General features: G+C 40.2%; 1 protein-coding gene across 2 annotated transcripts in view; it reads right to left on the reverse strand.

Moving 5' to 3' along the window:
* The window catches only part of ATP8B1 (ATPase phospholipid transporting 8B1), a 144,696-nt gene that overhangs the window by 60,109 nt on the left and 56,739 nt on the right, over window positions 1-27,848 (reverse strand). Inside the window, exons 1-2 of one of the 2 annotated variants that reach the window (XM_049901840.1) lie at window positions 24,426-25,271; window positions 13,628-13,830 (exon numbers count right to left, since the gene is read on the reverse strand). In XM_049901840.1, coding sequence (XP_049757797.1) covers window positions 13,628-13,808 — 181 coding nt within the window. In that variant the 5' untranslated portion in view covers window positions 13,809-13,830; window positions 24,426-25,271. Of the gene's footprint in view, window positions 1-13,627; window positions 13,831-24,425; window positions 25,272-27,848 lie in introns of those variants that run through there. The other variant, XM_049901839.1, reaches the window with a different exon arrangement.

Below are 27,848 nucleotides of genomic sequence, written 5' to 3' on the forward strand. Positions count from 1 at the left end.
TGGAAGGCTTTGTCTGAGAGCCACTGGGACATAAGAAGGCATGAGGGTGAGGTTAGTGCACCAGTGTGCACAGGTCTGCAAAAGAGAAGGCAGTGCCCTGGATTAAAGGGAAAGCCTTGTAAAATGGCAGAGGCAGGGATGAAACTGAATCACCAAAAAGGTCCTCAACGAGTGGGCAAACTGATTGCTGGGAAAGTGAATAGCTATTCGTCCATCCATTCATGGTGCTTAGATTTGGGAGGGAAGGAGTTGTTAAAAGAATGACTCTGCAGCTTCAGCCTGGGGGACCAAGAGAATCCAAATACCACAACTGGAAGTTGAGGGGTCAGGAAGAAGATGTGATGATAGAAAGACAGGTGAGGACTTGATGGGTGAGGTTTAGGCACAATGGTTGGATGTGAAAGATATCAATGGAGGAGTTGGTGGTGTGGTCAGAGGGCCCGTCAAGACAGTAGGGTTAGAGGCAGACAACAACAGCTAATATTTCTTGAGCGCTTACTGTGTGCCAGAAACTTCTAAGTCCTTCACATTTATTTTCTGATTTAATCCTAACAACTACCCCACAAAGTGGTCCACTAATATTACCTTCAGTAATATTACTGAACACGCTCTGGGAAATACTGTTCAGGCAACAAGAGAGTTCCTCCCACAGCTTGGAAAATATTCCCCCTCATCTACGTCCATCCTGTCTCAAGGTAAAGAAAGAGCAAAGTTGCTTCAGCCAAATCCATGGGCTTATCTCATCCTCAATGACCCATTCTAACAGCATGTTTACACTTGTTCTTGATTCTCACAGCACACAATAAAGATCCTTCAATTGAAAAGCACTTTCAGTAGTTCCCTCAAAACACTTGTTTAAAACTAAACCTCAGTGTGGTACAGGATTTTGTTTTTTGTTCTTACAAAAAGAAACACAACTTTCTGGGCTAAGATGGTATTGTTAAAGAAACAAATGCGTTCATGCATCTTTAGGTTCTGCTCTGCGTAATGGTTACCAGCCCCTGGAGTTACCCAACCCTATAGTACTCCACAGGGCTGACTCACACACTTGTGTTCTAGAGAACTCAATACTTTGGGGGAAATTAACCTCAATGTGAAATATGAAGACAAATGATGATAAAAGACAAAAAAAGTCATGGCGACAATGGCCTTAATAAGGAAAACGCCCAAGTGAGAATATGAAGTAAAAAAAAAAAGGCGGGGGGGGTGCGGTGTGTGTGGAGAGGAATGGAAAGAAGAGAGGGAGGGAGGAGGGAGAAGCAGACTGGAGAATGCAGGGCAGAGGTGGAAACAGGAGGGGAGAGTTCTAGCATTTACTCTGTGTGTCTGGGAAGGGCAGATACAGGTTTACAATAACAAAGAAAAAAAGTCACAGGCAAAGTCATTTGATAGGGTTTTTGAGAAATAAGAATAAACAAAAATTCCTAGGAATATACATCACCCTTGGAAAACACTGTGAAGAGGCAAGTTCAAGAGTGAGCTCTCTCAGTGTCTGTGTTATGAGGGAACTAGACTACAAAATACATGACCTGTAGACTGAGCGATCAGGAAAGGGCCTGACCACCAAAATGCGCAGGCAGAGTTGGGGGAAAAAAAAAAGAGGTGGGAGTTTCTACCCACTGCATGCTTGTCTGATATTTCTGCAGGCACTCAACTCCAGCCCTTTCCCTGTGTTCTGGTCCACACATCTGATAGTGTGGCATCAGCAGTACAGTTCACCTGTAGCCCCACTGAGCCAATTCTTCTGCCAACTGGCCAGATATCCACACTTAGTAGAAATTCCAAGGTTATGATGTGAAACAAAGACATCCAATGGGGAGGAATGAGGAAGAAACGTGTTATTTGCTATTTGGGAAATCAACTAGAACTCCCCTGCAAACTTGTCAGGCCACTTTAGCTTTATCCCTATTCTACCAATATCTAGTCCAGACCTGTTGTGACAGAGGCCACCTTCCTGTACAGATTGGTGGTGCTTTCCATTTTAATTTGGCTCAGTTATCATGGTTTTAGTACCTTCTGCTTCAGGGCTTAAAGCAATTAAGCTTGGTAATCAAAAGTTTGAAATTATAATCTGAGAGGCAGAGGCAACATGGTGCTAGAGACAGAAGCACTGTGCCATCCCTCTGCAGCAAAGACCTGAAAAATTTAGTAAAACAGATACAAATTTCAACCCTGGAATTCTAAGCATCAAATGAAGGACTAAAGAACTTGATCAAGCACCAAATGGAATAAGAAACTGACAGAGAACAAGGAGAGCTACAGAGTAGAGGTCCCCTACCAGCTAATGCAGTACGGATTCACCATCTTGGACTACGGCCACCAAGGAACACAGACAGGGAATACGGGAAGGCAACTTTGGAGCTCCCAAAGGGAGACTCTCATTGCCACCCAGGTCTACCCACCCCTGCTGGCCAGCCCCTTCAGTGCCATTTTTGTTTGTTTTTTTGTTCTTGTTCTTTTGGGTTTTTGTTGTTGTTGTTGTTGTTGCTTCTCTCTCTCTGTCTCCCTTTCCTTTCTCTAGCCTAGCTAGCTGCATGTGCTGTCTCCTCCCCTTCTTGATGGGCGGTGATTTTTTTGGTTTGTTTTCTTTGTTCTTTTTTTTGTTGTTTGTTTCTTCTCTCTCTCTTTTCCTTCCTTTCTTTTCTCCCACCCACCCAGCCCTGTGCACTGCCATCACTCCTTCTCAAGGGGCTGTGCTACACTGCTTGGCTGGAAAGTCACTGCACACAGCCTCTCTGGGTCTGTGCCATTGAGCAGCTCCCTCAGCACCATTTATTTATTTTTTGTCTGGTTTTGTTTCTTTTTTGTTGTTGTTGTTTCTTCTTTCTCTCTCCCTTCCTTCCACTCACCTAGCCCCATGTGCCGCCCTCCACCCCTTCTTGGCAGGTCGTGCTGTACTACTCAGCTGGGGAGCCTTTGGCCTCCCAGGATCTGCACCCTCCCCACAGGCCAGCTCCCTCAGTGCCAAATCAAAAATTTTCCTTTATTTTTTCCTTCTCCCTCCCACCTAGGCTCTACACTGCCTCTGCTCCTTCCTGGCGGGCTGTAAAGTGCCGCCCAGAGAGAGGGACATAAGCTCACCTCTACTCTATTCCATCCTACTCCCAACAGCTGCCTCCCCCACCACCATTTTTGTTTGTTTCTTTTTTATTTTGTAATTAACTATTTTTATTTGTTGTTTCTTCTCTTTCCCCTCTTTCCTTTCCCTTCTCCCACCCACCTAGCCCCATATGCCGCCTATGCCCCTTCTTGACAGGCCGAGCCACACTGCTTGCCTAGAGGGCCACCGGCACATGGCCTTGCCCCCACCCACCAAATCCTACCATGCCGCCATTTTATTTACTTTTTTTATTTTTCCTTTTTTTTTTTTTTTGCTTCTTTTGCTTTTGTTTCTCTCTCTTCTTTCTCATCTTTCACTCACCCACTTAACTCCACATATCACATCCTCTCCCTTCCCTCCTGCCTATCTGTACCACATACTGCAGCCCAAGCAGCACTGATGTGGTCCCTTGGATCCAGCTCTGCACTGCCCCTCGGCCCCGCCCTGCTGGCCCCTGTTTGTGCCATAAACTACCCATCCCAGCCCCTCTACTCCTGCTGGACTCGCCTTGCTGCACCATAGCTGACTGACTGGCCCTGCCTTCCTGGACAAGGTGGTGAGAAGTAACATGCTCACAGACAAGCAGGCAACAAAACGTGCCCAGCCCGCCTGCCCAGGTATGTTAAAAAAAAAAAAAAAAAAGGATGAAACAAACAAACCCACAGTTAATAAATGAAGAAAATAATTCCTGAAAGTCCTGAAGACGGCAGACAATATCAAAGCACATTAAAAACAAACAAACAAAAAAACAGGCCAAGATGGCTCCAGAAAGCCATGAAAATAAAACGTCACATGGCTTACAGGTAGAAGAAAAGGCACTTCAATTACCTGGTAGAGAACTGAAAAATCTAATACTCAGGGCTCTCCAAGAGATGAAGGAAAATTCAGACAAAAATAGAGACAAAATCATGGAAAATACAATCAAGGAAAACACAGACAAATCAACAGAAGAATTCAGCAAAATAATACAGTAACAAAAGGTAAAAACAAATAACTAGAAATCATACAAAACAGCAACTAGAATTTCAAAAGATAAACAACAGAATTTCAGAAATGGGTGGTGCAATAGAAAGTTTTAGGAGCAAATTTGAAACAATGGAATACAGACTCAGTGAAATTGAAGACAAATCCTTGGACACAACTTTGTTTGGGGAAAAATCAGAGAAAAGAATGAAAAATGAAGAAACCCTAAGGACGACGTGGGATATAATCAAAAGCAAAAATCTGCATGTGGTTGGAGTTCCACGACAGGGTGAGAAAACAGAAAACACAGATTGCTGAAGATTTGCTGACAGAAAACTTCCCTAACACCATGAAAGATGAAAAGCTGACCATCCAAGAAGCTCAACGAACCCCATATAGGATAGACCCCAGAAGAAAATCACCAAGACATATCATAATCACACTCGCTAAAACCAAAGACAAAGAAAGAATCCTGAGAGTAGCTCCAGAAAAACAAAAAGTCACATACAGAGGGGAAGCAATAAGACTAAGCTGATAACTTGGCAGAAACCACACAGGCAAGAAAGCAATGGGAATGACATATACAAAATCTTGAAAGAAAAAGACTGCCAACCAAGAATAATATATCCTGCAAAACTCTTGCTCACATATGATGGTGAAATTAGGACATTTCCAGATAAACAGAAATTAAGGGGATATGTAAAAGCCAAACCAAACTTACAAAAATTATTAAAAGGAGTCCTTTGGTTAGGGAACCAACAAGAACAGACAACACCCTGAACGTAGGACACAAGATAGCATCAGCCAAATGCCAACCTAGGTAATGAACTCTCAAGGATAAAACAAAACTAAAAGATTTACAACAAGAAACCAGAGAGGTCAATCTGAAATGACAACGATGTCAGAACAAAAAAAGGGAATAAATGCTGTAAATATAGAACTTTCAAATGAAGAGGAAGCCAATGCAATATCAAGTAATAAAAGGTTGGTTTAAACTTAGGAAGACAGATGTAAATTTCAAGGCAACCACAAACTTACTTATCAAAATAAAGAAGAAAAACATAGTCTCAGTAAATACAAAATCTGCAAAAATAAAGGAAACAAACAACGACAACAAAAAAATCCTCAGACAGAAGGAATTCAGCACAGGAAAGTAAGAGGAACAAAGAAAATTTCAGCACTACAAAAAAAAAAAAAAAGGCACTACAAAATGACAGCAATAAACTCACACCTATCAATAATCACACTGAATGTAAATGGCTTGAACACACTCATAAAGAGAGGGAATGACAGAATGAATTAAAAAAAAAAAAAAAAAAAAGGACCCAGCAATATGCTGTCTACAAGAGACACACCTTAGAAACAAAGATATAAATTTATTAAAAATCAAAAGATGGAAAAAATATATCAAGCAGCTACCAAAAAAGAGTAGGAGTGGTAATACTAATCTCCGATAAAATACACTTTAAAACAAAATCCACCATAAAAGACAAAGAAGGGCATTAAATGATGATTAAAGGGACGATCCACCATGAAGACACAACCATAATAAATATCTACACACCCAATGACAGGCCTCCAAAATACATAAACTCCAACAGTACTGAAAAGAGAAATTGATAATTCCACAGTAATAGGAGACTTCAACACACCATTCTCAGTAAAGGACAGAACATCTAGGAAGAAACTCAGCAAAGATACAGAAGATCTAAAGGCCATAATCAACCAACTAGGCCTCAGAGACACATATAGAACACTCCATCCAACAGGAGCAAAGTACACATTCTTTTCCAAAGCACATGGAACATTCTCTAAAATAGACCACATCTTAGCGACAAAGCAACCCTCAACAAAACCCTAAACACTGAGATAAGGCAAAGCATCTTCCCTGATCACAATGTCATCAAAGTAGAAATTAATAACAGGAAGAGCAAGGAAAAAAAAAAGCAAAAATCTGAAAACTGAGTAACACCTTGCTTAAAAACCACTGTGTAATAGAACGAATCAAAGATGGAATCAAAAAATTCCTAGAATCAAACAAGAATGAAAACACATCATACCAACCCTTTGGGACACAGCAAAGGCAGTGCTCAGAGGTCAATTTATAGCAATAGATGCACGCATCAAAAAAGAAGGGACGAAACCAAAACATTCGCTATACAACTTGAACAAAGAGAAAGAGAACAACTACAGAAGCCCACAGGCACCAGAAGAAAGAAAATAATAAAGATCAGAGCAGAAATAAATGAGATAGAGAATAGAAAAACGATAGAATCAACAAAACCAAAAGTTGGTTCTTTGAAAGGATAAACAAAATCAACAAACCACTGGCCAAACTGACAAAAGAAAAACAGGAGAGGAGGCAAATAATTCAAATAAAAAATGAAATGCGTGACATTACAAGAGACCCAATTGAAATAAAAAGGATTATAACAGGGTACTATGAAAAACTATACTCCAACAAATTTGAAAACCTAGAGGAAAAGGACAAATTCCTAGAAACACACTACCTACCTAAACTAACACAAACTGAGATCGAAAATCTGAACAGACCCATAACAAGAGAAGAAATTGAAAAGGTAATTTAAAAAATTCTCAACAAAAAAAATCCCTGGCCCAGATGGCTTCACTGGAGAATTTTACCAAACATTCAGAGAAGAGCTTGCACCAGTACTACTCAAACTATTTCAGGAACACAGAAAAGGAAAGGATTCTTCCGAATTCATTCTATGAAGCCAGCATAACCCTGATACCAAAACCAGGCAAAGATACCACAGAAAAAAAAAGAAAATTACAGATCAATATCTCTCATGAATTTGGATGCAAAAATCCTCAACAAAATTCTAGCCAATAGAAGTCAGCATCACATCAAAAAAATTATACACCATGAACAAGTGGGATTCATACCAAGCATGCAAGGATGGTACATAAGAAAATCAAACAATGTAACCCACCACATAAATGAAACAAAAGAAAGGAATCACATGATCATCTCAATGCAGAGAAGGCATTCAATAAAATCCAACACCCATTCCTGATAAAAATTCTCAATAAAATAGGTACAGAAGGGAAATTCCTCAACCTAATAAACGGCATCTATACAAAACCAACAGCCAAAATCATTCTTAACAGAGGTTGAAAATAGGAACAAGACAAGGATGTTCTTTATCACCACTCCTATTTAACAGTGTGCTGGAAGGCCTAGCTAGAATAAGGCAAGAAAAAGAAATAAATGGCATCCAAATTGGTAAGGAAGAAGACCAATCCTATTTGCAGATGATATGATACTATACACAGAGAACCCAAAGGATTCCACAAGAAAATTACTGCAACTAATAAAAAGATTCAGCAGAGTAGCATGATACAAGATAAGGTAAACATATAAAAATCAGTTGAATTTCTACACACCAATAAAGAGAACTGTGAAAAGGAAATCAGGAAGGCAATACCATTTATAATACCAAAGCCAAACCCAGTGCCGTCAAGTCGATTCCAACTCATAGCGACCCTATAGGACAGAGTAGAACTGCCCCACAGAGTTTCCGAGGAGTACCTGGCGGATTCAAACTGCTGACCCTTTGGTTAGCAGCCATAGCACTTAACCCCTACGCCACCAGGGTTTCCACCATTTGTAATAGTCCCCCCCAAAAAACAAAAAACAACAACTTAGGAATAAATCTAACCAGGGACATAAAAGACCTATACAAAGAAAACTACAAAACACTACTGCAAGAAACCAAACGAGACCTACATAAATGGAAAAACCATGCTCATGGATCGGTAGACTCAACATTATGAAAATGTCAATTTTACCTAAAGCAATCTACAAATACAACGCATTCCCGATCAAAATACCAACAGCAGTCTTTAATGAGATGGAAAAACGAATTATTAACTTTTTATGGAAAGGAAAGAGGCCCTGGATAAGTAACGCACTATTAAAGAAGAATAAACTAGGAGGACTCACACTACCTAACTTCAGAACCTACTATACAGCTACGGTAGTCAAAATAGCCTGATACTGGTACGATAGACACATTGACCAATGGAAAAAAATTGAGAACTCAGCTGTAAATCCATCCACCTACAGTCACCTGATCTTTGACAAAGGCCCAAAGTCCATTAAATGGAGAAAAGACAGCAGCTTTTTAAACAAATGGTACTGGCAAAACTGGATGTCCATCTGTTAAAAAAAAAAAAGGGGGGGGGGACCCAGACCTCACACCATATACAAAAACTAATTCAAAATGGATCAAAGACCTAAACATAAAGCCAAAAACTATAAAGATCATAGAAGAAAAAAACAGGGTCAACGCTAGAGGCCCTAATACATGGCATAAACAGGATACAAATCATAACTAATGATACACAAATACCAGAAGATAAGCTAGATAACTGGGATCTTCTTAAAAATTAAATACTTATGCTCATCAAAAGGCTTCGCCAAAAAAGTAAAATGAGAATCTACAGACTGGGAAAAAATTTCTGGCTACAACATACCCGACAAAGTTCAAATCTCTAAAATCTGTAGAAAAATCCAATACTTTTACAACAAAAGGACAAATAATCCAGCTAAAAAATGGGCAAAGGATATGAATAGACACTTCACCAAAGAAGACACTGAGGCAGCTAACAGACACATGAGGAAATCCCCGTGATCATTAGCAATTAAAGAAATGCAAATCAAAACTATTAAGATACCACCCCAACATTACTGGCAGGAATTAAAAAAAAAAACAAAAAAAACCAGAAAATAACAAATGTTGGAGACGCTGCGGGGAGCTTGAAATTCTTATGCACTGCTGGAGGGAATGTAAAATGGTACAACCATTTTGGAAAACAATATGGTGCTTCCTGAAATAGCTGGAAATAGAATACCATCCAATTCAGCAACCCCACTCCTAGGAATCCATCCCAGAGAATAAAGAGTTGTCACACAAATAGACAAACGCACACCCATGTTCAATGCAGCATCATTCACAATAGCAAAAAGACGGAAACAACCTAAGTGCCCATCAACAGATGAATGGATAAACAAATTATGGTACATAAACACAATGGGATACTATGCAATGACAAAGAACAATGATGAAACTGCAAAGCATCTTACAACTTGGATGAATCCGGAGGGCTTTATGCTGAGTGAAATAGGTCAATCACAAAAGAACAAATACTATGAGACCACTATTACAAAAACACAGAGAGAAACATTCTTTGAGGGTTACTAGGGAGGGGAGGGGTAGAGAAGGAAAAACACTAGCTAGACAGTAGATAAGTGGTAACTTTGATGAAGGGTAAGACAGTACACACTACTGGGGACGCCAGCACCATTTGACCAAAGCAATATCATGGAAGCTTCAGAGATATATCCAAACACCCTGAGGGACCAAATTACTGCGCTGAGGGCTGGGGCCATGGTTTCCAGGGACACTTCGCTCAAATGGCATAACAGTTTATAAAGAAAATTATTTACATCCTACTTTGGTGAGTAGCGTCTGGGGTCTTAAAAGATTGTGAGCCACCATCTAAGATACTCCACTCGTCCCAACCCGACTAGAGAAAGGGAGAATGAAGAAAATCAAAGACACAAGGGAATGATTAGTCCAAAGGACTAATGGATTACAACTACCACAGCCTCCACCAAACTGTGTCCAGCATAACTAGATGGTACTCAGCTACCACCATAGGCTGCTCTGACAGGGATCACAATAGAGGGTCCCAGACAGAGCTGGTGAAAAATGAACAAAATTCTAACTCACAAAAAAGACCAGAGTAGAGAAACCCAGAGTATGGCCCCTAAAAACCCTTTTAATTCAGTACTGAAGCCACTCCTGAGGTTCATCCTTCAGCCAGATTAGACAGGCCCACAAAATGAGACTAAATGGGCACACCAGCCCAGGGCAAAGGATGAGAAGGCAGGAAGGGACAGGAAAGCTGGTAAAGCTTGAGCCAAGGTTGAGAAAGGGTGAAGTGTTGATAATGTCGTGGGGTTGGCAACCTATGTCACAAAGCAATATGTGTATTCATTGTTTAATGAGAAACTAATTTGCTCTGTAAACCTTCATTTAAAGTACAATAAAAAAATTATAATCTGAAACCCACAGTCAAGTCTGTTGTTTTGTTGTCTTGTTGATTCCAACTCATGGCGGCCATATGTGTTACAGAGTAGAACGGCTTCATAGGGTTTTCTGGGCTATATATATATATTTTTAATAATTTTTATTGTGCTTTAAGTGAAACTTTACAAATCAAGTCAGCCTCTCACACAAAAACCCATATACACCTTGCACACTCCCAATTACTTTCCCCCAAAGAAAAAAAAAAAAAAAATTTTTTTTTTTTTAATGAGACAGCCCACTCTCTCCCTCCACTCTCTCTTTTCATGTCCATTTCATCAGCTTCTAAGCCCCTCCACCCTCTCATCTCCACTCCAGGCAGGAGATGCTAACATAGTCTCAAGTGTCCACCTGATCCAAGAACCTCACTCCTCACCAGCATCCCTCTCCAACCCATTGTCCAGTCCAACCCATCTCTGAAGAGTTGGCTTCGGGAATGGTTCCTGTCCTGGGCCAACAGAAGGTCTGGGGGCCATGACCACTGGAGTCCTTCCAGTCTCAGTCAGAACATTAAGTCTGGTCTTATGAGAATTTGGGGTCTACATCCCACTGCTCTCCTGCTCCCTCAGGGGTTGTGTTCCCTGTCAGGGCAGCCATTGGTTGCAGCGGGCACCATCTAGTTCTTCTGGTCTCAGGATGATGCAGTCACTGGTTCATGTGGCCCTTTCTGTCTCTTGGGCTCGTAATCACCTTGTGTTCTTGGTGTTCTTCATTCTCCTTTGATCCAAGTGGGTTGAGACCAATTGATGCATCTTAGATGGCTGCTTGCTAGTAAGACTCTGGGCTATAATCTTAAAGGAGAAGTCCATTGGTGCTGCAAATGGTTAAGCACTCGACTACTAGCTGAAAGGTTGGCAGTTTGAACCCACCTAGAGGTGTCTTGGAAGTATGTCCTGGTGATCTGCTTCCAAAAAGTCACAGTTTTGAAAACCCTATAGAGTGCAGCTTTACTCTGCACACATGTGGTTGCTATGAGTCAGAATGGACTCGATGGCAACTAACAACAACAATCTGTATGGAAGCAGATTGCCAGGTCTTTTCTTCCAGGATGTTGCTGGTTGGGTTTGAACTGCCAACATTTTCAGTATCAATCTAATGCAAACCGTTTGTGCCACCGAAGGAATTAAGAGTCAGGTGTAAGAAGTCTAAATGCTTGATATGGAAACCTGGGAACAGGCAAGATGACAGCAAACTATGTAAACTGACAACCTTCCCAGGTTTGGGTACCTGTGGGGGGATGGGCCACATGTCTCCTCTACCACTGAGAGCTCCCCACACCCCAGAGTGGCAGAGTCAGAACAGAGCAGAATGAATCATCACATACATGAAATTTCATGGCTTGGCAACATTTCTGCAGGTGTGAGCTGTTAGAAAAACAGCTCAACCAGGTGGCGGAACCCCAGGGGGAGAGACAAGGAGCCAGGGAGTGACATGGGCAGCAGATGCTTCTAGGACTTCTGGAAAGGCAGAACAGCCATGACGGCGGCTTTGGAAATGCTAGATAAAACCAGGGTTATTCTGACTGAGCCTGCAGAGAGGCACATCCAGAGAGTTGAACACAGAACAATATCATGGTGATTTCCATGAATGGGTACGGTGTGACTAATTACTTTTGTGTGTGGGCTTTCTAGCCATGATCTTGTGACTCTGACCCAGGTGATTGGGTGGGGCTGTGCAAATAAGATGATTGTGACCCACAGAGAGGATTGGTCCGTTTTGCTGTAAAAGAGAGCCAGTACCAGAGCAGAGCAGAGAGCCCACCACCACCAAAGAAGGAAAGACCCACAACACAGACCTGCAGGAGACGGCGCAGTGGCCTTTCGTCCATGGAGTGAGAAAGCTGAGTGCTTCTGGGCAGAGAATGAGGGTCAAGGAGAAGTCTACACCTGACCCACAAATTTGGGACTTGCCAGCCTCCACAACCACATGAGCCATTTCCTCTATATGGTTCGTGAGTTCTGTGAGATGTTGCAGCGAATTAGGGAACCCAAAGACAGGAGGAAGAAAGCTGAGGGGAGAGGGAGTAGTTGATGTTAGAGATGATGGAGTGGTACAATAGCTTGGAAAAGTTAGACATTTGGGACATCTTTAACCTCTGCCTCATAGTAATCTGCTTTGTGCTGATTGTTATAAAAGAAATTATTCATTTAGCGGGAAACTAGCCAGTCAGCAGGAATTCAAGGGACCACGGAGGAAATGCTTTCAATCTGAAATCTGGAGTGGGTCCGAATAGAAAAGGCCCAGCTTTCTCACTGAGCAGAAGAGCTAAAAGAGAAGGCCCTGTTTGTCTCCAGAGTCCTTGCGTGGCATACACAGTTAACAGTGTTTGCCTACTAATGGAAAGGTTGGAGGTTCAAGTCCACCCAGAGGCATGAGTCCGAGTCGACTTGAGGCAACTAGTTTTGTTTCTAGGGTGACAGAACCACCAGGAAATGAAACAGAAAAGCCATAGGGTGGACAGCGTAATCATAAAAGTAAGCTTTGTTTTGTTTCCCTAAGTAACATACTGTTAATGGACGTTTTCATATACCTAAGTAGGGTGAAGTTATGTTTGTTACCAATAGCTACAACAGAGACCCAGAAAACCCCAAATGTTTACTACCTGGCCCTTTCCTGAAAGTTTGTGGACCCTCCTGAAGTCTAGACTCTGCCTTTGGAGCTGCCCTGACCTGACGCAGGCAGGGAGAGCAGGTCTCTGGTGGTAAGCAGAGACCCAGGAAGAAAATTGCTGCCAGTGAGCCAGAACCATTCTATATTCACAAGTGACAGAGCAAAAGGAATGGCAACTCCACGTCCCTAAGAAAGCTCTGACGATCTACTTCCAAAAGATCACAGCCATTGAAAACCCTATGGAGAGCAGTTTTACTCTGGCACACATGGGGTCGCCATGAGTCAGGGTTAACTTGACAGAAACTCATTTGATTGTTTGGTATCTGGGCATGATTTAGGAATTATCCCAGTACATTACTTTTGTTATCCCATTTGTGGACATGCATGTGTGCGAATGCACACACACAACACACACACACAACACATCCACAGACTGGTATAAATGCTTAGCAACGCCTCCAAATTACTAAATATATGAGTGTTTAATTATATAACTCATACCGACAATTCAACGATCCAATTAATTTAGATCCAAAAACTGTTTGGTTGATACATACACTCTTTTAGTGCCTGGGTGTGGTAACAAGCAAATTCTCCCACATACGAATCCATTTTTAAAATACGTACTCTTACCACAACTTTCTGTTTTCTCCACAGAACTTATCAGATACAGTCTTCTGGCCTTATCATACTGAGGATAATGGGTATTTGTCCAGGCCCATCAACCATGCGTCCCAGGAGGAGACACAGATGGAAGATGGTGGCCTCCTGGCTATAAAATGGGCCAGTTGCCCTTTGCACATGTCGCCACCACCCACACGAGGATTTAAAAGTATACCTTTTCTGAATGGCTCCCGGTTCTCCTCTGCTTCTCTGTTGACTTGATTCTGTTCCAGTTCAACAGCCGGCCCCTGGTCTTCAAGCTCATCTTCTGTTTCATCATCACTGTACGGAACCACTTCATCATTCGGCTGTGAATCCTCCTCAAACGTAGTCTCTGAGTCTCCTTCTGTACTCATTCTGCTGGCAAACTGGAACTACCTGGTTTAAAAAAAAGGGGGAACCAGAGTGAATCATCACCCTCATTTAGGTTTAGGTTAAATCCTGCATCCTATTCCAATACCCACGTAACAGAACATCGTCTTCCTAACATGTAAATATTTCTAGATAATGACCCAGAGGTCTTATATAACATATAAACAAGAACAAAACCATTTATTACTGATTAAATGCTTAGATAAGGCCTAAGGGAAGGGGGATATATAAATAGCTCTGAACTAGTTTTTTTTTTTCCTTTACAAACTTTAAGGCAGTATTTCAAATTGTGGGTCTCTATTTTTTTACCCAGTGAAATAAATTTAGTGGGTCACAACCAGCATTAAAAGAAAATGAAGACGTAGATGAACCTTGAAAACATTATGCTGAGTGAAATAAGATGTACATGAAAGGACAAATATATGATACACTTACAGGAACTATCTAGAATAGGCGACTACATAGAGGCCAAACTTTATCAGTGGTTATCAAGGGTAAGGAGCAGGGAGAATGAGAGTTACAGGCAGTCTCCAGATTAGGAATGAGTTCGATTCCTAAGTATATCTTTAAGTCGACTTTATACCTAATTTGGAACAGCTAGGTAAGGGTTCTATGTAACATCAGTTAGTCAAATGTTTATCTTAGTGTATGGTACATAGTGTACCTTTCTATGCATAAAAAACATGAAAGAAATATTTCCAGATACACTAAAACATCTTTAACGTAATAATAATAATGTTCTAACACAGGTCGCCAAGTAGCTTCTGTTTGTTATTGGGAGGCATTGCATGTGCCTCAAAGCTTTAATATAACAGGCTTTAGAATGTTGGTTCCCAACTATGAATTGTACGTCGAGACGTTTGTAACCTAGGGACTGCTAGTATTGCTGAAGGGGTACTGAGTTTCTGTTTGGAGTGATGAAGAAATTTGGAAACGGATAGTGGTAATGGTAGCACAGAGTCCCTGGGTGGTACAAATGGTTCACATACATGGCTGCTAACTGAAAGGTTGGAGGTTGAAGTCCACCTAGAGGCACCTAGTGATCTGCTTCCAAAAAACCAGCCACTGAAAACTCTGTGGAGCACAGTTCTACTCTGAGACACACAGGGTTGCCATGAGTTGGCGTCAACTCCACAGCAACTATTTTTTTTTTTAATGATACCATAACATGGTGAAAATAATTAATGTCACTGAGTTATCCACTTAAAATGACAAAATTTTTGTTATACATATTTTACCGCAATAAAATTTAGATTAAAAAAAATTTTACAAAAGGTTTTAAAAAAATGAAAGAGTATAAACTATCAGAGTACAGCACACAAAGTAAGTACAAAACAGACACATAAAAAGATATATTTACTGTACGCTGGGTCTTAATAGAATTGAATTTCTTACTATGCTACGCTGGCACAGCTTCAAAACTATTGCCCTGAGCTATCTGGTTTCTGCTAATGCTAATATGCTGAGCCTTGACTCTGCAACATCTTTTAAATACAACCTTAAACATCTTCCAACTTCCCCAATGACTTCCTGGAAGCATTCCCTCGCCTCTCTGTTTTCTCAACTACCACCACCCACTCTCAGTATTTAGAATTTGCGCTTGTGTGTACACCACTATAGTGTGACTATACAAGTGATAAGAACAACCTTGGTTCTATTTGTACTAGGAAAATATTTACACAAATGTCTCAGGTTACCTGAAGACAGACAGACAGACTGGCATTTCTTACATAAGCACTGTACTGCCATGTACTCAGTATTGCTCGTAATGGCAGCTCACTGCCCACCACGCCCTGTGCTAAATGCTCAATGGACGTCGGTTCTAAGGAACTTCCCACTTCGCCAAGATGAAAGCATTACTGTAATTACCACTCTCCTGAAAAGGAAAGCAAAACTCTGGGGCATTTAAATAACTTGTACAGAAATTATTAAAATTTTGCAGCAAAAACAGGCTTTTCAAGGACAGCTCTTCTAGACTAGATACTTTTGTGTTACCGTTTCGTTCATATTTTAATCAAATGCAATTCCCTTGAGAGGTATTATTTAAGAGATTGCTTGTTTTGTACCAAATTTGGCATCCTGGGCATCTATAATTAAATTTTATAACCAGGAATGGATACCCAGGAAATTGTCAAATATTTATATGAGGTAATTTGTCCAGTATTATTGAAAACCCAGAAGCAGTCTGGGTGTCCAGCAACTGGCGACTGCTTAAATAAATCCTGGCATACTCACACTACGCCATACTATGGACAGCAGTGCACAGCATTTTAGATCAGGACTGGAAGATTATTTAATGACAAGTTCTAATAGCATATTAAGCTGAAAAGTGAGCTACATATCAGTATGTACAGAAGAGTTCTAATTATTCACACATACACACTGTTCCTTTATTTTTCAAAATTTCAACAAGGATTTTTTAAAGTATTACTTTAAGATTTTGCATGTACAGTGCTAAATTCCGTATATGGCATACAATAAACACTCAAGAGCCATTATTACTGCTGGCTACTATTTTTAGTTAGAAAAATGTTATTTATAATAACAAATGGAGAAAGTAGTGATCCATCCCTTTAGGCTTTTTCATCTCTAAAACTCGCTTCTAATATGTATCTGGTCCCTCGTTGGAAAGTACTGTTAATTTTATCTCCTTAAAAACAGTAGAACAAGTATTTCTTAAGCATAGGAATATTCAGTTTTAAAACCTTCTGTTCATTTTACCTCCATAAGAATACACATATATTTATAAAAATAACCCATAAAACCTACTGCCGTTGAGTCAATTCCGACTCATAGCAACCCTATAGGACAGAGCAGAACTGCCCCGTAGGGCTTCCAAGGCCATAATCTTTATGGAAGCAGATTGCCACATCTTTCTCCCAAATAGCAGCTGGTGAGTTCAAAATGCTGACCTTTTGGTTAGCAGCTGAGCATTTAACCACTGCAGAACTAGGGCTCTTTTAAAATAATAAAAAGTAAAATAATAACTACCTTTTGCTCTCTAGTATAATTCTTTTCACTTCTCTTTATTCCGTTTTTTGGTACAAATGTACATAACCAGAAGATACGTCAACTCCTTTTTTTTTTTTTTACTACACAATAAAGCACTTTCCTCTTTCCAGGTCTTCTGTGGGTTTGTATTTAATAAATCTTGGAATTTTACAAATTCTTGATTAGATTTATTTGTGTGTGTTTTTGTAATATATTGGTACCTATGCTTTCACTAGTTTTTGAAAATACTCAGAGGGTGGCAGAATGGATTAAAAAAAACATGATCCGTCTACATACTGCCTACAAGAGACACACCTTAGACTTAGAGACACAAATGAAAACTCAAAGGATGGAAAAAATATATCAAGCAAACAACATTCAAAAAAGAGCTGGAGTGGCAATAGTCATTTCTGACAAAAGAGACTTTAAAGTTAAATCCACCACAAAAGATAAGGAAGGACACTATATAACGATAAAAGGGACAACATACCAGGAAGATATAGCCATATTAAATATTTATGCACCCAATGACAGGGCTGCAAGATACATAAAACAAACTCTAACAGCACTGAAAAGTGAGATAGACAGCTCCACAGTTATAGTAGGAGACTTCAACACACCACTTTCGGTGAAGGACAGAACATCCAGAAAGAAGCTCAATAAAGACACGGAAGATCTAAAGGCCACAATCAACCAACTTGACCTTACTGACATATACAGAACACTCCACCGAACAGCAGCCAAGTATACTTTCTTTTCTACTGCACATGGAACATTCTTTAGAATAGACCACATATTAGGTCATAAAGCAAGCCTTAGCAGAATCCAAAACATCGAAATATTACAAAGGATCTTCTCTGACCATAAGGCCGTAAAAGCAGAAATCAATAACAGAAAAAGCAGAGAAAAGAAATCAAACACTTGAATACTGAACAACACCCTGCTCAAAAAAGACTGGGTTATAGAAGACATTGAAGAAGGAACAAAGAAATTCAGAGAATCCAGTGAGAATGAAAACACTTCCTATCAGAACCTTTGGGACACAGCGAAAGCAGTGCTCAGAGGTCAATTTACATTAATAAATGCACACACACACAAGAAGAAGAAAGGGCCAAAATCAAAGAATTACCCCTACAACTTGAACAAATAGAAACAGAGCGACAAAACAAATCCTCAGGCACCAGAAGAAAGTGAATAATAAAAATTAGAGCAGAATTAAATGAAATAGAAAACAGAAAAACAATTGAAAGAGTTAACAAGACCAAAAGCTGGTTCTTTGAAAAAAAAATCAACAAAATTGATAAATCATTGGCCAAACTGACAAAAAAAAAAAAACAGGAGAGGAAGCAAATAACCTGAATAAGAAATGAGATGAGCGATATTACAACAGACCCAATTGAAATTAAAAGAATCATATCAGATTACTACAAAAAATTGTACTCTAACAAATTTAAAAACCTAGAAGAAATGGAAGAATTCCTGGAAACACACTACCTACCTAAACTAACAAAAACAGAGGTAGAAAAACTAAATAGACCCATAACAAAAGAAGAGATTGAAAACTTAATGAAAGAACTCCCAACAAAAAAAAAAGCCCTGGCCCAGAAGGCTTCACTGCAGAGTTCTACCAAACTTTCCAAGAGTTAACACCACTACTACAAAAGGTATTTCAGAGCTTCGAAAAGGATGGAATACTTCCAGACTCATTCTATGAAGCCACCCTATCCCTGATACCATAAACCAGGTAAAGATGCCACAAAAAGAGAAAATTACAGACCTATATCCCTCATGAACTTAGATACAAAAATCCTCAACAAAATTCTAGCTAATAGAATTCAACAGCATATCAAAAAAAATAATTCACCATGACCAAGTAGAATTCATACCAGATATGCAGGGATGGTTCAAACATTAGAAAAAGAATTACTGTACTCTTTTTATTAATAATAAAAAAAAAAATTTTTTTTATTATGTAAATAAAAGACAAGAACCACATGATTTTATCAATCAATGCAGAAAAGGCATTTGACAAAGTTCAACACCCATTCATGGTAAAAACTCTCAGCAAAATAGGAACAGAAGGAAAATTCCTCAACATAATAAAGGGTATTTATACAAGGTCAACAGCCAACATTATCCTAAATGGAGAGAGCCTGAAAGCATCCCCCTTGAGATCAGGAACCAGACAAGGATGTCCTTTATCGGCACTCTTATTCAACGTTGTGCTGGAGGTCCTAGCCAGAGCAATTAGGCTAGATAAAGAAATAAAGAGCATCCAGATTGGTAAGGAAGAACTAAAAGTATCTCTATTTGCAGATGACATGGTCTTATACACAGAAAACCCTAAAGAATCCTCAGAAAAACTACTGAAACTAATAGAAGAGTTCGGCAGTATATCAGGATACAAGAGAAACATAAGAAAAATCAGTTGGATTCCTCTACACCAACAAAAAGAACATCGAAGAGGAAATATACCAAATCAATGGCATTTACAGTAGCCCCCAAGAAGATAAAATACTTAAGAACAAATCTTATCAGAGACTTAAAAGACCTATACAAAGAAAACTACAAGACACTACTGCAAGAAACCAAAAGAGACCTACGTAAGTGAAAAAGCATACCTTGCTCATGGATGTGAAGACTTAACATTGTAAAAATGTCTATTCTACTGAAAGCGATCTATAGATACAATGCAATTGCAATCCAAATTCCAATGACACTCTTTAACGAGATGGAGAAACAAATCACCAACATCCTATGGAAGGGAAAGAGGCCTCAGATAAGTAAACCCAACCCACTGCCGTCGAGTTGATTCCGACTCATGGCGACCCTACAGGACAGAGTAGAACTGCCTGGTAGAGTTTCCAAGGAGCACCTGGCAGATTCGAACTTCCGACCTTTTGGTTAGCAGCAGTAGCACTTAGCCACTACGCCACCAGGGTTTCCCCAGATAAGTAAAGCATTACTGAAAAAGAAGAACAAAGTGGGAGGCCTCACTCTACCTGATTTTAGAACATATTATACCGCCACAGTAGTCAAAACTGCCTGGTACTGGTACAACAACAGATACACAGACCAATGGAACAGAATTGAGAATCCAGACATAAATCCATCCACATATGAGCAACTGATATTTGACAATGGCCCAAAGTCAGTTAAATGGGGAAAGGACAGTCTTTTTAACAAATGGTGCTGCCATAACTGGATATCCATCTGCAAAAAAGTGAAACAAGACCCATACCTCACGCCATGCACAAAAACTAACTCGAAATGGATCAAAGACCTAAATATAAAATCTAAAGTGATAAAGTTCATGGAAGAAAAAATAGGGATAAAGTTAGGAGCCCTAATACACGGCATAAACAGTATATAAAATATTACTAACAATGCAGAAGAGAAACCAGGTAACTGGGAGCTCCTAAAAATCAAACACCCATGCTCACCCAAAGACTTCACCGAAAGAGTAAAAAGATTAACTACAGACTGGGAAAAAGTTTTTAGCTATGACATTTCCGATCAGCATCTGATCTTTAAAATCTGTATGATACTGCAAAAACTCAACTACAAAAAGACAAATAACCCAATAAAAAACGGGCAAAGGATATGAACAGACTCTTCACTAAAGAAGACATTCAGGTAGCTGACAGATGCATGAGGAAATGCTCACAATCATTAGCCATTACAGAAATGCAAATCAAAACTACAATGAGATTTCAACTCACTCCAACAAGGCTGGCATTAATCCAAAAAACACAAAATAATAAACATTGGAGAGGTTGTGGAGAGACTGGAACACTTACACACTGCTGGTAGGCATGTAAAATGGTACAACCACTTTGGAAATCGATTTGGGGCTTCCTTAAAAAGCTAGAAATAGAGCTACCATACTATCCAGCAATCCCACTCCTTGGAATATAACCTAGAGAAACAAGAGCCTTTACATGAACAGATATATGCACACCCATGTTCATTGCAGCACTGTTTATAATAGCAAAAAGATGGAAGCAACCAAGACACCCAACAATGGATGAAAGGATAAATAAATTATGGTATATTCACAAAATGGAATATTACACATTGATGAAGAGCAATGATGAATCTGTGAAACATTTCATAACATGGAGGAATATGAAGGCATTATGCTGAGTGAAATTAGTCAGTTGCAAAAGGACAAATATTGTATAAGACCACTATTATAAGAACTCAAGAAATAGTTTAAACAGAGAAGAAAATATTCTTTGATGGTTATGAGAGGGGGAAGGGAAGGAGGGAAAGGGGTTTTCACTAATTAGATAGTAGATAAGAACTATTTTAGGTGAAGGGAAAGACAACACACAATACCTGAGAGGTCAACACAACTGGACTAAACCAAAAGCAAAGAAGTTTCCTGAGTAAACTGAATGCTTCGAAGGCCAGTGTACCAGGGGCAGGGGTTTGTGGACCATGGTTTCAGGAGACATCTAAGTCAATTGGCATAATAAAATCTATCAAGAAAACATTCTGCATCCCCCTTTGGAGAGTGGTGTCTGGGTTCTTAAATGCTAGTAAGTGGCCATCTAAGATGCATTAATTGGTCTCAATCCACCTGGAGCAAAGGAGAATGAAGAACACCAAAGACACACGGTAATTATGAGCCCAACAGGCAGAAAGGGCCAAATAAGGCAGAGACTACATTAGCCTGAGGCCAGAAGAATTAGATGGTGCCCAGCTACAACTGATGAGGGCCCTGATAAGGAACATGACAAAGAACCTCTGAGGGAGCAGAAGAGTAGTGGGATAAAAAAAAAAAAAAAAGTTTTTTTTTTTTTTTTATGCAGACCCCAAATTCTCAGAAAAAGACCAGACTTAATGGTCTGACTGAGACTAGAACGACCCCGGAGGTCATGGTCCCCAGACCTTCTTTTAGCCCAAGGCAGGAACCATTCCCAAAGCCAACTCTTCAGACAGGGATTCGACTGGACTATGGGATAGCAATGATATTGGTGAAGAATGAGCTTCTTGGATCAAGTAGACTCATGAGACTATGTTGGCACCTCCTGTTTGAAGAGACGAGATGGTAGAGAGGGTCAGAAGCTGGCCGAATGGACAGGAAAAGAGAGACTGGAGGGAAGGAGTGTGCTGTCTCATTAGGGGGAGAGCAATTAGGAGTATATAGGAAGGTGTTTGCACCTCCTGTTTGAAGAGACGAGATGGTAGAGAGGGTCAGAAGCTGGCCGAATGGACACGAAAAGAGAGACTGGAGGGAAGGAGTGTGCTGTCTCATTAGGGGGAGAGCAATTAGGAGTATATAGGAAGGTGTTTATAAATTTTTGTATGAGAGTCCGACCTGATTTGTAAACTTTCACTTAAAGCACAATAAAAATTAAAAATAAACAAAAAGAATGTATTATATAGACAAATTCAAAGAAGCAAAGAAGAGCCATCTATATTTCCACCTCCAAGTTTATAAGTGTCTTGGCATATTTCATACTTTCTTCCAATTCTTAAAGATTTTTAAATCATTTATTTAAGCAAGTATACATCCTTAAAAGAATTCAAGCAATGTGGAAATGTCTGTACAAAGATAAAAGTGAAAAACAAAATTATTCTCCTAGAATATGGCCACCAGCATGTTGGCAAAGAGCTGGACCCCAGAGTCAGGCTGTATGCCTTCAAGGCCCACCTCCTTCCTTCATGTTGTCTGTAAGCAGTTCCCTTCACCGTGCCTGTTTCTTCATCTGTAACGAAAATGATGATGACAGTCCCTACCCTGCATGAGAATATGGTTGAGAATATGTGAGTTAATCTGTGTAAAACACTGAGAACTGTGCTTGACATATGGTAAATGTCAGATATGATTGTCATTACTCCAGGCATCTTTCTATGGATGCACAGAGCTGAAGGATGGCAAGCTAGTAAGAAATACTGTTATAAAAATTGGACCATTCTATTGCTTCTATTTTGTATTCAATTTACTGTATGTAATTTGATTTGAATTTGAAAATGAAGTACAACTAAAAGGACAGTTAACTTGAAATAAGTGGTTCTTTACCACAAGAGGTATTATTTTCACAAAGATCCCTCTAAAGTTAAAAAAACAGATGAAAGAAAATAAAGTTAGAACCATTTTTTAAAAATAAAAAAAGAAAATACTCTTCAAAACTCTCAAATTCTTAAAGAAAAAAAAAATTACCCAAAAGCCTTCAAAACAAAAATAATAGAAGAGGTTACCATTTACTGAGCATGTACTACATGTCAAGCAGGGCAACCTTATGAGGTAGATGTTATTATCCCATCTTCCAGGTAAGGAGATTGAGACCAGCTTGTAAGTGGCAGAATTAGGACTGATCTTTCCATTATGAAACGAACAAACAAAAAAACAAAACCTCTTGCCATCTAGTCGATTCTGACTCATAGCAACCCTACAGGACAGAGCAGAACTGCCCCATAGAGTTTTTCAAGGTTATAAAGCTTTACAGAAGCAGACTGCCACATCTTTCTCCTGCAGAGCTGCTGGTGGGTTTGAACTGCTGACCTTTTAGTCAGTAGCCAACCACTATACCACTAGGCTCCTTCCCTCTCCATAACGGGTGCATGTAAAACAAGAGAAGGTCTGAAAACATCACACAGAAACAGTTTATAAGCAATCATTTTATCACCATTGCTCCCCAAGCTGCCAAGAGTCTCAACGCTGATTTTCTACGTTGAGACTGTGCCCAGTCCTTCAAGGTTGTGGAAGGAAGCAAACAAAAGCAACCCACATGTATGCGATCCTAAGTAAGCAAGGCATTGCATAACCAACCAACTCACCCCCAATCATCCACCACAGGCCAGATCTTGTCAGGCTGAGCTAGGAGGCAGAGGTGGGGAGCTCTAAGTTAAGCAGTCAAGGAAATGTCCTCAACTCAAGTTATTGTGTCTGAGAGATTAACACACACACACAGACACAGACACACACACACACACACGGGGATGGCTTAGTTCTGTCACCTTAGGTCTACTGAGGAGAAACCAGGAAGAAATCATTTCCTTGACGCCCTAAGTGGTATAAGGAAGCTTTCTAGGCTTAAATGACAATCCTTAAAGGCAGGCATTTATATATACCACAGATTTGGAAACTTTATAATGCCTCTGATTATGACTAGCACACTGCAGAAACTTAGGTGTTTACTCAGCATCCATTAAGCACCTGGTACACCAGTAAGGAAGGACAGGACCACTTACAGACTCCCAGGTTAGGAAAGGGTACAGAGAAGTAAACTATCAATGACAGCCAGGAGATGCACAGCAAGTCCAGTCATTCCTGCCCCAAACACACACCTCCAATCCATTCCCTTCTCTTCATCTCCAGGGCCACTACCTTAATTCAGGCCACCATCATCTCTCTCACAAAATGCTGTAAGAGGTCCCTAATTACCTTCTTGGATCAAGTCTCCACATAGCCACCTGAGTCATGCCATCCTCCTGCTTACAACCTTTCTCCGGTTTCCTACTGTACATTAAATCCAAGCTTCACCTCGCTCTGAGAGCTCTGCATACCCCAGAGCTTTCTTCTCACTCATTACCCCTCAGCCCCATGGGCCTGCTTTCAGTTCCTTAAGCAAATGGTACCTCTCCCAAGCAAGTGGTACCTTTCCCGCTTCAAGGCCTTGACACGTGCTGTTTCTATGCCTGAAATGCGATTCCTCTGTTCTTTACATGGCTGCTACTGCTCGTTCTTCAGGTCTGAACTTCAATGTCCCCTTCCACGGATGGCTTTGAGCAAGTATCTGCCCCCCTCTTCCTGCTACCACTGGCCTCCTGATCACTTACACGCCTCTATTTCCTTCCTGGTACTTGCCATGATTTGTAATGATTCATTTCCTTCTACTTACTATCTGCCTCTCCCACAGGACCATAAGGTCCACAAGAACAGAGCCTGGTCTGTGAATGCCCAGTGCCTACTGCATGGTTACCACTCAACAATCTGGTCGAAGAGCAAATAAGTTTTCAATAAAGTGCTCAAGGGTGTAAAGAGTTGTCTTACACCAAAGAACTTTGCCATCTCGGCATAGTTAATACCAATCACACAGTAAAAGACTTCAACAAGTCACGGAATAAAGGGTGAAAGCTGATGGCCATAATAAGGAGAACAGGAACATTTAAGTTCAGACATGGTACAAGATGGAGCTTTTTAGGGGTTTGCCTCGCTCACGGCCATGCAAAAAGTACTTCCTTAGATTTTACCATGCACACAAAACAAAACCAGAATCTCGTTAAGTTACTGAAGGTATCGATGAGGAATCACTTTCTTGTTTATCACTATGACCCTAGCACAAAGCACAATGTCTGGGGCATAGTAGGCATTTTGCTTGTCTTTAAGAGGCCTGTAGTCTAGAATGGCAAATTACAGCCAGCAGGCCAAATTTGGCCCACAGCTTGTTTTTTTTTTATAATTTTTATTGTGCTTTAAGTGCAAGTTTACAAATCAAGTCAGTCTCTCACACAAAAACTCATATACACCTTGCTACACACTCCCAATTACTCTCCCCCTAATGAGACAGCCCGCTCTCCCCTCTCCACTCTCTCTTTTTGTGTCCATTTCGCCAGCTTCTAACCCCCTCCACCCTCTCACCTCCCCTCCAGGCAGGAGATGCCAACATAGTCTCAAGTCCACCACTTGTTTTTATAAATAAAGTTTTACTGGAACACTTATTTGCTCATTCCTTTACATAATGTCCGTGGCTACTTTCGTACTATATAACATTAGAGTTGAACAGCAACAACAGAGACCATATAGCTTCAAAGTCTAAAATATTTACTATCTGGTCCTTTACAGAAAAAATTTGCTGACTCCTAGGATGAAAGGCAAGTTTGTAAGAGATGGCAACAAAGTAATTGATCAACATCAAATGACCACAAGCCAGAGAAATCAAACATGGTAAATCATACATGTTTTGGGGAATTTGAAATAGACTACCAGATGGTGGGGAGATGTCTCTAAGTAACACCAATGCTCTATTCATTTGGGGCTGGTGCCTTCTCAATTGTTTCACAACTGCGTAATTAGAGAAGATACACGATTTCAAATATGTGTGGTCCAGCACTCCATTATTCCCACTTCATGCGAGGATATGATGTCTGCGCATCTTCTAATACAGCCACATGCCAGTCCTTGCACTATTTCAGCATCAATCCATGCGCTTATAATCACAGCATCAAAAACACAAGTGAATATTCTCATGGACACCAGACTTTCTGAAGCCATGGAGGCTGGATGAACCCTGAAACTACTGCCCTGAAATTATCGTTAAACCTTAAACAAAAAAATATCCCCAGAAGTCTCCTTAAAACCAAACAATATTTTAGCTTAACCAGTTAAAAAAAAAAAAAAAAGTATGCCTTGAGTATTATTCTCTTTTAAGAACTATAAGGGATCAAACTGACAACAGCAACTCGAAAGACTAGATAGGAACTTTAGGGGGCAGTGAGTCTATGTTAATGAAGGAAGAAAAATCCAGCAAAGGAGGGTGAGAATGGCTGTACAACTTGAAGAATGTAATCACTATTACTGAATTGTACATGTAGAAACTGATGAATTGGTGTATGTTTTGCTGGGTATATTCTCAACAACAACAAAATAAAATTAAGAAAAATACAATATATGCAAAAGATTTATTGGAATTTTTTTTTTTTTAATCATCAGTGTTATACAGCATTTAAGGATTTTTATGGTTACATGGTATTTAGAAAACGTCCTTAATTCGGTTTGATATAGAATAACTAAACTGGTTAGTTTATTTGTGTAGGTTTCAATGGATGTGTAAATATCTTACTGTTTAAAATCCACACTGTGTACTTTCCAAATTTGAAGTCTAGTTTGACTTCAGTGTTATAATGAGTATTATTAATCTCAACTAAGCTTGTATTTTTATATTTAAAAAAAGTAAACAATCTTCCTGAGTACTAATAAAAACAGCCTTAATTCAACTCAAATCCGCCTACACCCTCATTCAAGCGTTCCAATCCTCAGGGAACTCTTTATTTCACGCATTATCATAGGAGAGGAGACAGAAAAGGTGGCGGACTTGGAGAGGCTCAGCGGTGTATCCGGTCATGCAGTGAATGACTGGTGGAGCAAGTGTTTCGATCAGGTCTTTGTGACCACAAGTCTCTCATGATTTGTCACAGAGTTGTTCAAAGGGGAAGAAAAGTTGTATCAGGGCCCCAGGATTATGCTCAAAATTCCCCACCTACACTTTCTTTAATATCATTCTCTCTTTCTTCCAACAACAACAAAAACCAAACTGGCAGCATGAAAATGAGCTGATTCCTTTCAGAGGCAGCCCCTGAGCTCAGAGAAGGGATGGTTTGCAAATGAAATGGGAGAGCGGAAACTTACCGCTTTAGATCCATTGTACTTTCCCGTGCCTCAGTAAAGGTAGGATTCCACCTCTCTCCTATGAATCACAGCTGCCACAAAATCTAGTCTGTGTCCGTCTTTTCCCTTTAAGAGCCCTTGTTGATCTATACTATGTGCCAAGGAGGATCTCAAAAACCACCAGCCCACCTGAAAGTCCTGGGTGGTGCAAATGGTTAAGTGCTTGGCTACTAGCTGAAAGGTTGATGATTCGAATCCACCCAGAGGCACCTCAGAACAAAGGTCTGGTGATCTGCTTCTGAAAGGTCATGGCCATTGAAAATCCTGTGGAGCACAGCTCTACTCTGACACACATGGGGTTGCCATAAGTTGGGGTCAACTCAGGGGCAAGTGGTTCTGGTGGAACACAAAAGTCAGTGCTTTGTGCACTGAGGACAACAGGCCCTGGGCAGGTTCTGTGACAAAGGGCGATTTTAAAAAGGTAGTAGTTCCTCACCCCATCTAAGCTTTCCCTAGTAATCCACATCCAAAGCTTCTGTGGCTTCAATGAAAATATAAACAAATTCTCCTGAAACTCAGCCATGGTACCTTTTTATATGCAAAGATGCTTCAAAGTTAAATGGACACTATGTAGGAATGATGCGTACACCAAGTGTAGGGGCACTGACTTGCTATCTCTTCCAGACATTGCCAT

The sequence above is a fragment of the Elephas maximus genome, chromosome 11, assembly GCF_024166365.1.
Source record: "Elephas maximus indicus isolate mEleMax1 chromosome 11, mEleMax1 primary haplotype, whole genome shotgun sequence".
NCBI lineage: Eukaryota > Metazoa > Chordata > Mammalia > Proboscidea > Elephantidae > Elephas > Elephas maximus.